This window comes from Vigna umbellata, chromosome 11, assembly GCF_029865625.1.
Source record: "Vigna umbellata cultivar VRB3 chromosome 11, Vumbellata_1.0, whole genome shotgun sequence".
In the NCBI taxonomy this organism is placed as follows: Eukaryota; Viridiplantae; Streptophyta; class Magnoliopsida; order Fabales; family Fabaceae; genus Vigna; species Vigna umbellata.
The window spans coordinates 10,571,829-10,583,734 of NC_142175.1; the positions used below are offsets into that span (position 1 = coordinate 10,571,829).

The following is an 11,906-nucleotide window of genomic DNA, read 5'->3' on the forward strand; positions in this document are numbered from 1 at the left end:
CGTTTACCCATCAACCCGTATTGGATCGGATCAGGTTCGAATTTTTCTGACTCGCTAATAAATGAGTCAGGTTGGGTTGGCTCACTAGCTAACCAACCCGTGATAGGTCGAGTCGAATCGAATCCCATTTTAATAGCTCTAATATATTATGATATCTTTATCATCACCTTTATAAGAAAATATTAAAATATCTATTATCACGTGGAACTACTCGGATTCATAAATATCCGCTTATAGATATTTTTGTCAAATCCATAGTTATTCTAAGTGATCTATTTTCTTTATTCCTTGTCATCTTCCTCTCTTACGCGTTGCACATTTCACCCTTAATTTCTAACACTTTGATCTTCAACTCATTCACATTGCGTCTTTTGATGTCTAAGATTTTTATCTTCCATTCCTAATTTATAATTTCTTGTGGTATTTTATTCTATTAGTAATAGGTATGTTGTCTACTTTAGTTATAATATTCTTTTGATATTGCTTTTCCTTTCAATCTCTATTTTCTTTTGTGGAATGAGATTTCGATTTCCATTATTGGGCCTACAATTTAAATTTAGATTTAATTGTAATAACTTTTTTTATTTATTTTATATGTACTGAAAGTTTCATATACACAAAATTAACTTTTAAGTTTAAGTTTATGATGAATTTGAATATTTTCAATGGAATTCTTATTATTATTTTTATTAAATCCTCAAAAAATTATATTTTTTATTAAATTCATATATTTTTTAAGATAGTAATTATTATTTTAACTCATCATTTTGTTTTATTTTTTGGATGTTAAAAAATGTGAAGTTTTAAAATTAATATATAACAATATTTATGAAAAGAAGTTTATTGGAAATATAAAAGGTTTGGGTATTTACATAGGTGAATATGTGTTTTATAAAAACTCAAATGTATTCCAAACATTTTAAATTTTCATTCTCTAATATATTTTTTTTTCTCTGGATATTCTTGAACTGTGTAAGGTTGTGCTGACAAAAAACTTTTCCACGTGACATTTATCTAGTGCGTTAGCAAATTATAAATGCGATAATTAGTTAATGTAATTAACATGTTTAACGCACTATTATAAATGCGGTAATTAGTTAATGTAATTAACATGTTTTATAAGATGTGTTATTTATATTAATGAGCTCTTAACTTAATAGATCTAGATCTACTGACCGAAATACTTATTTTAATTATCATGATTAATCATGGATTATTATAAGTATATAACTTGTGTGATGTCGCATTGGTCGAGTAGGGATGAGTCGAGAACATGTCGACTTACTAGTCTGATTTATATTCAGCCAAAAACGAGTCCTATATCAATATGATTGGAGAGTATTTGATTATTACAATATAGTTTGAGTATCTAATAGATAAACAAAAATAACTAGAAATTTATTTAAAAATATCTAAGTTTATAAAAATATAAAATTTAATTAAGTCAAAAATAAAATTAAAAATATTTCCATGCATAAACATTTTCAAATATTTTTTTTGATACCAAATAAATAACAAGATAGATAATGAGAATTTTTTTTATAAACAAATGTAATGTAACAATTAGCCTGTACCATATGCAAGTAATACTAAGAATAATTTATTATGTCACCAAATCATATTATTTTTCTTTATATAAAACATGCACCTGCCTCAATAGGTTTGTTTACTAAATTAGTGCAATTTTAAAAACAAATTACTAAATGGATACATTAAAATAAATTATAAATATTAGTAAATCATTCTACTTTAACACGATTTCAATATGAAGAAATCATATAAGGATGATATGATTTTATATAAGATGATACGACTTTAAATCAGAAACATTCAAATCATACTAAAATAACACGACTTATTTTAATATATTTTAAATTAAAATTGTGTAATGTATTTTAAATTGAAATTGTATTGAGATTGTAAAATTGTATCAAAATAACATTACTTCAGTTTCAATTTTTTTTAACTAATGTTATGCATATTAACAAAACTTTAACCTTAAAAGTGCTTTAAATAAAATTACCTATATTCATTTTTTATTTTTTTTGAAAACTTACCCAAGTTGAAGTAACCTTTTTATCTAGTCATTGAGCATAACTAGAATTGGCTAGGGAAAAAGCAAGAGGAAAAAAAAAGCTACGTATGAACCTCCACAATGTATTTTTTTTTAGATTTTTTTTTTCTTTCTTGTATGATCTAGCTAAAGTTAACTAATACGTTCATGTTCCTTTTTTCTTTTTTCTCTTAAGATAATGTTATACTAAAAATGTTTTTCATGCACTTTCTTTTTCATCCATCAAACAAGCTTTATTTCTTAGATATTTATTTATTTTCTCTTTTCCAGCGTACGCATTAATAAAAAAAATCTGAAAAATACCTACAACGCTGGCATAATACATCAACTTTCTTTTTCTTTTCTCTTTTGGTTTTAAAATATTTACACCATCTTTTTTGTAACTACAATTGTACAATACTCAACATGTTAATAGCAAAATAAATTCATTAAAAAAATAATTGTATAATCCCAAAAATACAGCACAAAACCATATAATAGAATAATCACATATTAATAATATTACAGTTCAGTTCTCAGATTAAGAAATACAATTCTGGCCGAACGACCTTACCAAAATAATGCATAATTTAAACTTTACAGAAATACTGACTAGACCGAACGGTTTCCAAAATTACCTACACCGAACGGTTCTACAAAACTAGAAGCAGAATAATAACCGAACAATCCTAAGGTTCGGTCTTCACTTCCACTTCTTCCAGAGCTTCTTCCAACAACTCTTTTCCTTCTGCTCACATCCACAGGATGATCATTGTAACAGGAAGGACAACCGAACGACAATACAGACAAGACAGGAAAATAAGGTAAGCTTATGTAATTTAATTAATGGAAGACCATAATTATATATATATATATATATATATATATATATATATATATATATATATATATATATATCACATAAGTCTGATACAAATCAATAAGTCAATTATACACAATCAATCATACATTATTGCATGCAATAAACAACCATTTGACTCTAACTGTCCGGACTGTATGAATTCTGTGTAGCTACGACGTTTGTGCACCCGGGTGATGTAGTAACTGGGATACCCTGAACAGCTGTCACCCGAGGTTAATCCGTTCCGTCCAAGTTAACCTTATGGACTAGGACCTCCTGCCATTCCCACACATGAGTTACTCCTCTCTACGTGAGAATGAGTAATCATGGAATATCAAGATAAACGCCAGCTAAGCTTTGCCCACATTCATACTTTACCATTCAATAACCAATTTCTGAGATATTCCTCCCTGGAATACTCTTTCATATCCAAACAATTTCATTTGTATCACATTTCAAATTCCATCATACTTCATCATCAATATATTCAACTTGAAATAAGACCACACTTTCTCATCATAGAATAAGTCCGAATGGAATAACACTCCTTAGAAACTAACATGACCGAGCGCTATTTACCAATTGATCCGCTTCAATGAACTAACCCTTAAGAGTTCAAACCGAACACTACAAAGCCTAGGCCGAATACTAAGACTCTAGGCCGAACACCATTTAATGAGACCGAATATTGTTTGACACCGAATACTAATAACAAACTGAATGCTATGAAGAAATCGAGAGATAGAAAGATGCTGAGTACTAATAATACTTAGTTTTTTTAGTCTTAAGACAATACACTAAAGAGATCGAGTGCTATTCTGAGACCGAGCATTTTAGAAACCGAACACTATTGAGTTTGGCCGAACGCTCTTATTTTAAAAATGGTAATGATAGATTACTGAGACGAGACCGAGCGCTTGGTTTAAGACCGAGCACCACTTAGACTGAGTGTCGGGTTTAAGACCGAATATTGTTTGACACCGAATACTAATAACAAACTGAATGCTATGAAGAAATCGAGAGATAGAAAGATGCTGAGTACTAATAATACTTAGTTTTTTTAGTCTTAAGACAATACACTAAAGAGATCGAGTGTTATTCTGAGACCGAGCATTTTAGAAACCGAACACTATTGAGTTTGGCCGAACGCTCTTATTTTAAAAATGGTAATGATAGATTACTGAGACGAGACCGAGCGCTTGGTTTAAGACCGAGCACCACTTAGACTGAGTGTCGGGTTTAAGACCGAGCACTACTTAGCTTATAGAATGAAGAATTAAATACAGATACAAATAATGGATTTTTAAGGGAAGATAAATATACTAGTATATGTGTAAGTAATATTGAATACCAAATATAAGGAGACAACTACACTTAGACAGGCACTTATTTACAAGTATACTAAGAGGAAACTAATCGGTCATTCACTAGAATTCTTCCCAAAAGAAGAACCGAGTCCCGACCGAATACTCAATGAGAAACCGAACGGTCAATAATGACTTTCGGTGATAAACATATAATTACACAAGAAGTTACAAACTTAAGATCAAATCTTATATCAATCCAATTCCTCATCATTTATATTCATTCACTCATACAACCAAAATGCAGTAACAATTATACTTCATATTCATCCAATAATCAAACAAACATGCAACCATTCAAAACAATAATCATAATCAAATTATATAAGCTTCCCTTACCTCTAAATGTGACCTGACGCTCACAGGTGCAGAATACTGGTTCACCACTACAATTTCTTCTACCCTTAGAATTCACTGATTACAAAACTAGACCAAAATAAAGGACCAAAACACTATCAGAATTACATATAGAAAAGTGATCAATCCATGCAACCAGAACTTGGTTTGTATGTGCCAGAAAACCACACGGCTGAGGAAGGAATGAACTTACCAGCTTAAACCCAAAACTTGATCGGTGCAAAGCGTAGCTCTTGGCACCAGGAATACTCAGGCGTGGTCTGAATGATGATCGAAAGAAGAAAAGAGTAAGATTTCTTAGAGAGAAGTAGGAGGTTTATAGAGAGAAGGAGGAGAGAATGAAAACTCAGAAGGTTGAAGATGAAGAGTACATGCAGAAAAGTGGTGTGAAATTTGAAAACTTAAGTTTTACTCCTACCGTCAAAACCGATCGGTCACTCTGCTGCTCTTCCACTTTCTGATTTTCACTAACGCTTACCTTCCATTCACACAGGATTTTTAAGGCTTCTTGCACCTACAACGTTTCCACTATCATGAGATTTTAAGGGTTTTGACAATAATACTTACAACAAATGAATGTTATCATATATTAATAAGATATTGTAAATTTTCTTAAAATTATAACTTTTTATTGTATTAAGAATACAAAACATGTCACTAATTATCATATTAAATTGATTATTTATCTTAAAATTTGTTTTTATTTTATAGGTACGGCAAAATAAATATATCTATTAATTTTTATATTTATTCAAATATTAATTAAATAATAATTTTTATAAAACATAAAATATTATTAAAATTTTAATGATAAGTTAACAAATATTTTTGTACACAATATCAATTAATAAATGACAAACCATATTCATATAAATATTAAAATATAATACCATATAATAGTTACATAATTGTCGGTCAAAGTAAATTTATAAACATGATTATAATATATTTATAATTAATCTATTATGAATATTTCATAAAAGTATTTTAATGCATTAATTATGAATATATTACACAATAAAAAGAATTAGAAATATTGATTTCAATATAAACCTAAGTCTATTAATTACCAACTTATTTAATCATTCAATCTTTCAATATATATTATCCTCTCTGGTTTCTTTGAAACTCTCTTTCAGTCTTTGCAATAATGTTGTCGCAGCAAGTGCTGCATCTGCCACCCCAGAAACTGTTCCTCTCTTGTTCCCCTCTCAATGTTAGAAAAATCCCATCTTTTGTGAATTGTAAAATTGGGTATGGTCATAGTTTCTTAACAGTAAATGCACTAAAGTTGGATGAACTTCCCCCAAATGCACTTCGGAGGAAGAGAGAGCCGCAATGGAGAGGAGGTTTCAGCCTTGGCCTTGACTTGGGATTGGCTCGCACTGGTCTTGCCCTAAGCAAAGGCTTCTCCATTCGCCCCTTAACCGTAACAATTTCTCTTTTGCTCTTTTACTTTTAAGAGTTTCCTCTTTCAGTGAAATTTGGGTGAATTAAAGATGTAATCTTTTTACTGTGTTTTCGGTTGTATATTCATCATCTTTGTACTTAGATTGATGTATTTTAGTAAAGTTTAGAGACTAATTGGAAGTGTATTTAAATATTTGGGGGACTACTTAACATGATTTTAGATATATCTTAAGACTTTAAGTTTTGTTTTAACACTAGAGAACACTTAGAAGAGAAAGTAATCCTTCAAGGATGAAATTGGTGGTCTAACCCAAATCATTGAGGAACTAAAACCAAAATCTTGTACATTTATAAAATTTACCATTGGAGCACATATTGCTATAGTTGATAATAAAATGCTGCAGTTAACTGTGACAATATTAATATATGCTCATTACTTCTACGGCAATTATGAATTATTTATTTGTGTTTCATCAGTCATCAATCCTGACAAGCCTGCAGTTGATTTAGGTGTTGGAACTGCGAGGACAGAAGCTTGAGGTTCAGATTATTAACATTGCCGAACAAGAGGTCTGGATTCATCTTTTTTCTCTTGTTCTACTAAAGAATGGGTTATTTTCTCTGAGGGTACATAACATTCAAATTGACATGATTTTAAAACTGTAGGAGGTTGATGAGTTTATAATTGGGCTTCCAAAATCTGCTGATGGGAAGGAAACACCTCAGTCAAACAAAGTCAGAAGTGTTGCTGGAAGGCTTGCTGTTCAAGCTGCTGAAAGGTAAGCCATTTCAGTGAAGCTTTGACGATTTATATTCTTCTGTCTTTATTTATGAATTCCGTAATGAGAATATGAAAGCAATAGCATCAGGCTCAGCTTTATATGTTATAATCTTCATTCTTGAAGCTGCTAAGCCACCAGAACCGTGAGTTATGAATTATATTAAGTGGTTGACCTTAGCAAATAACAATTATATTTATTGACATTAAGTTACTAATAACTTTGAATGACATATTTGGAATTCTGGATGACTCCTGATAGGATTATATTGAACTGTTAAGTACTTATATTACTAGTTTAATTTTTATTTATATATGAACTCTACTTCAGGGGTTGGAGAGTATATCTACAAGATGAACATGGGACAACATCAGAAGCCATGGATCGAATGATCAACATGTAATTGTTTTTAAACTTCTTTATTGATTGTATTATAACCTTTGAAATTCTATCTTTTTGTGTGAATTAAATTAGAAATAGTAAGTAATTTCATAAGTGATATGGTATTGTTGGCAATGATTTGGCATCTGGTGCATTGTCACAATGTCACCAATATGAAAAGTTTAAACTGCTGGATCTTTCATTCACTATTCATTTAGTGTAGTCGACACAGTTATGATATGCTTCATGAGGGGAAATTGATGGGAAAAGAACCGTGTATACTTATGGAATCTCATTCTCACAGAGAACCATGTTGAAGTTCTTCAGTATTTAAGTAGGCTGTAATTAAAACCATCATCCGATCATATAAGACTTGCTTGTGAAGAAATATGCACGCTGTGTCCAATGAGAAACATGTTATAACTTCTTTTTATGTAGGTTGAGACTGTTTTGGTTTTTATTCCATTGAAGCTATTATGTGCTTAACTTCTGAATTCCTTTTTAGTGTATTTAAATAAGAGACCCTACTGTGCTCTAATGGGGGAATGGAGAAATGACATGTTGAGGGATGTGAGACAAAGATTGTTGGTATATTAGACTTTAAGCATAACTCAAATTGATCTTATCTCTAATTGATATGAGAATTTCAACACAGAGGAAATAGTGTTAGAGGATGTGAAAGTCAAATGAGATTTAGAAAATCACTGTTAAAAGTTGTCAATCAAAATTGTGTGGGAGTTTAGTATTTTATTGAGGAAACTAACCCAATACTCTTTCAGGGGTTTGAGTAAGTCCTGTCAACAAAAGAAACTTGATGCCTTTGCTGCCATGGTAAATGATTTTTATATGTAATGCTTTTTTGGCAATATATTATATTAATAGAGTTATATGACCTTGGGATATGAAGTTTTATGCTCTATCTGCTTTAAATTTCCAATCACAATATAAAACATTTCTGGAATATTGACTTTACTATATATATATTTTGTGTACCAGATGGTACTGGAGAGATATTTCTCCACTTCAGGTCAGGGTACTGAACTTGTTCTGCCCAAAAATCTAGAATTACAAGCAAAACTTCAAAGGGGTCCTCCCAAAGATGTTGATTTTTTCTCTGACGAAGATTAATCTCAGAATGCTTGCCTGGTTCCACTAGCTTCTGTGGTGAATTTTATGGTAATGCCTGGCAAGGGTTGATAACATATCGTGCAGCAGCTTACTTGTGTGTACTATTCCTTCATGTTGATAGATTGCAATTATGCATGAGAAGGTTTTGAGAAAAAAAGAAAGATATTCCAGCAAGCTGTGATCATGATGAAGGATTTAGATTTTAGATCATGAATTGAAATTATTGTAAAAGAGTGCAGATAAATGAAATGGGGAAATAGAGTAAAAGTTTAATGGAAGAAAATAGTACTTTGGTTGAATTAATCTTAATACAATAATAATAGTAATAATAATAATAATGATAAAAGAAGCATTATGCCATCATTTTGAAACACTAACAAGTTTAATAAAAAAAACTATTTTATTGATTTTAAATATTTAAAGTGTAGTAATGTTCAACTACTAAAAGAATCATCACACATTCAATACATAGAAAACAATTAATCCAAGAGAAAATATAAGATGTTATTATAGTTATCCAAACATAACTATAACACCAATAAATATATATATATATATATATATATATATATATATATATATATATATATATAAAAGATTCTATATTATTAAGAGTTCTGTTACAATGAAAACTAAAGTGCAATAATAGAGTTTTACACAAAATTAAAACCCTATTTTATACTTCAACACCATCTTTAGCATGGACTTTATCAACAACTATCTTTTTCATCTTCTTAAATCATTAAAATGATAATAGTAAACAAGAAACACATGCAAACAAAATCAAAAGGGTAAGCTAATTTATCAAAAGAGCATCCATATAGCAAAATAGAGATGTTAACACATATACAAAGATATATCAACCAATCTTAGGGTATATAATTATTCATTGTAGACTTGACTATTCAGATATATGTATTGATATTAGATTCTGGTGAATTATACACTTATAGTGGTGAAACAGTTTGTTCACTCAAGTTACCACACATAAGGTTAGTTCGTCAACCATCTTTGACCAAGATAAAGTCTTTAGACTAGGACTTCCTACTCCTCTCACCACATACCCCACCCATTTTTACTTGAGATTGGATGCTTATTAGACATTTAGATAACTCTCAATACGAAATCCATATATCAATATACACACTACTTTAACCACTACCCATCCTCCTTAGATTAGTACCAATCATTCACATATCATGTTATAAACCAACCATTGCAATAATCACACACATTAAACTCATCATAAGAAAAATATGAAATTCTAACTAACATTTTGGTATTTTTGCTCAGCTATGAGATTTGCTCGTTCAATGAATAATGCTTCGTAGCACACTTGTTTATCCATTAGATAACTCGTTCAGTGGAAATACCACAAGAACTTATAGATTTAAATCCTCCTAAAAGTCGTCCAACCAGTATGTTTTCGTTCTGTAAATATCAAGTCAGTGAGCTCTTTGACTTAAGTTTTTCCCAACGAGACTTTTCTCACCCATTGACCACCAAGTAAGTAGCTTATTGATTTTAACTTTGCCCAACGAGTATATGCTCACCCAAAGAGTCTACATAATTTTGCAAAACATGTTTCTACAGATTTATGTCATTCCAGCCCTGTAGAACCAATCTAACACCAACCACAAATGCCAAATCCAATTAACAATCAGACACCATTCAATAACTCAATTCACCTCAAATGAAGTTCCAACCATATAGCATATTAGTATTCCAAAGTACAATCATTAAAGACGAATCAAAACTACAAAATCAACTCAATATGTCATAATTTATCAAACAACTAAATTTCACAAACCAACTATCATACACACCTACAATCATCAATTATAAATTGCCTATCAATTAAAATCAAAGTAATTAGCTTTCCTTTTTAAAGGTTGAAATTGCTCTAAGAGTGTTAGAACAACTCCAACGATGCAAGGAACTCTACTCTTACAAACCACTGAAACATTGTCAAGGTATACCGTTAATACTACTAATCAGACTCAAATGACATGCAAAGAACCATAACTTACATGCATAGGAAATCACACAAATTAGAGGAAAGAGTAAAAACTAACTTACTCTTTTGGAAGAACTGATCAAACAAATTTGAAGACCCCACCTTAGTAATCACTTAAGTACTCTTTGATCTTCAAACAAATGAACTACGGTTTAGAAGGCTTAGAGAGAGGGTAAAGGGCTATAAGAAAAAGAGTTTTAAAGAGATAGTATTATTTTAGATAATAAAATTTGTTAATTGAAATTTTATTTATACATATTAATTTTTATTATTAAAATAATTGAGTCCTATTATTTAGAACATAATATCATTTTTAATACTCTATTTTCTAGGTTTTTACATTAAATATGTAAAAATTGAAGTTAAATGAATTAAGTGTTTATGTGTAAGTTCCCATTATATATAATAATATTCATTAACGCAAATAAATTATTAAGAATATAAAGAGTTTTAACATTATCTTTCAATTGAAGTTAAATGAATTAAGTGTTTATGTGTAAGTTCCCATTATATATAATAATATTCATTAACGCAAATAAATTATTAAGAATATAAAGAGTTTTAACATTATCTTTCAAAGACTAAAAGGTCAATTTAGTGTCCACGTAGATACCATATTAGTATATGTAGAGAAAACAAGTTATTGAAATTATTTAGGATTTGATGTAAGTACTTAATTTTTATTTTTGATTTGTAACGTTAGTTTTGGAGATTTAAAATGTCAAAGCACCAAAATGAAAAAAACATGAAATTCTAAAACTTCCGTGTACTTGTTTGATTTTTATCTTAGAACTCGAAAGGCTAGTTAAAAGTTTGTTAGTGGTGGCTGAAACTATTGAATTAGTTTATTAAATCATAAATATTTAGTAAAATATGTGACAAAATAGTTGAAAATGCAAAATATAGATATGCATATATTTGTTTGTGATTTTTAATTTTGAAGTATTTATAATTTATGTTTCTTTAAAAGTATTTATTTTGAAATTTTTATTTGAGGATGATTTGTTTTTTTTGTCCAGTTTTGTAAGAACCTAGAAAATAGATTATTAGAGTTGGTAGGTATATTAAAATAATGAGACCGAGTATTTTATTTTAAAATAATTCAATAATATAAATAAAACTTTCTATACTCGTCTCATTACGTCTATCTCTCTAAAACTCTTTCTCTTTACTTTCTCTCACATCTCTTTAAGATTTCTCATCCCTTGATCATCTGTTTGATGATCAGGAAGTTCCTAAGAGATCACAGTTGAGTTATCTCCACATCTAGTCGATCAATTTCAAGAATAGAGCAAGTAAGTTTCGACTCCTTTTTCCTCTCTCGTTCCTAATATGTTTTTAGAAGAATCTTGTATTGTTGCATGTGTAATCATGTTTCTCCTACTCATTCTCGGTTCATCTAGAGTTTTAAGGACTCTGTCCATTTTCAATTTGGTGTTTCGTATGTTCGTCTAGATATTTCTTGCGTTTCAAGTAATCGACAAAATGTTATTTGAGTTGGGGCTATTTCTTGTGAGTTAAGGAAGCTAGAATTCTTGCTTTAAGTTTGTGTTTG

General features: G+C 29.8%; 1 protein-coding gene across 2 annotated transcripts; it reads left to right on the forward strand.

Moving 5' to 3' along the window:
- The first annotated feature begins 5,746 nt into the window (after window positions 1-5,746).
- On the forward strand, window positions 5,747-8,617 carry LOC124846141 (Polynucleotidyl transferase, ribonuclease H-like superfamily protein). 2 transcript variants are annotated; one of them, XM_088101682.1, is made up of 6 exons: window positions 5,749-6,065; window positions 6,557-6,616; window positions 6,713-6,825; window positions 7,156-7,224; window positions 7,986-8,037; window positions 8,203-8,617. In XM_088101682.1, the coding sequence occupies exons 1-6, from the start codon at window positions 5,787-5,789 to the stop codon at window positions 8,332-8,334; spliced, it is 705 nt and encodes a 234-aa protein (XP_087957808.1). In that variant the 5' UTR covers window positions 5,749-5,786; the 3' UTR covers window positions 8,335-8,617. The 2 variants fall into 2 exon arrangements, with proteins under 2 accessions (XP_087957809.1, XP_087957808.1); XM_088101683.1 differs by lacking the exon at window positions 7,986-8,037 and having other exon boundaries at window positions 5,747-6,065; window positions 8,203-8,344.
- Window positions 8,618-11,906: the final 3,289 nt, after the last annotated feature.

Bases quoted from the DNA above. Each gene is read 5' to 3' on its own strand.
- LOC124846141 (XM_088101682.1), top strand. From the start codon at position 5,787: ATGTTGTCGCAGCAAGTGCTGCATCTGCCACCCCAGAAACTGTTCCTC. The intron at 6,066-6,556 runs GTAACAATTTCT...CAGTTGATTTAG, and splicing joins TCTCCATTCGCCCCTTAACC to GTGTTGGAACTGCGAGGACA. The intron at 8,038-8,202 runs GTAAATGATTTT...TTTGTGTACCAG, and splicing joins TTGATGCCTTTGCTGCCATG to ATGGTACTGGAGAGATATTT.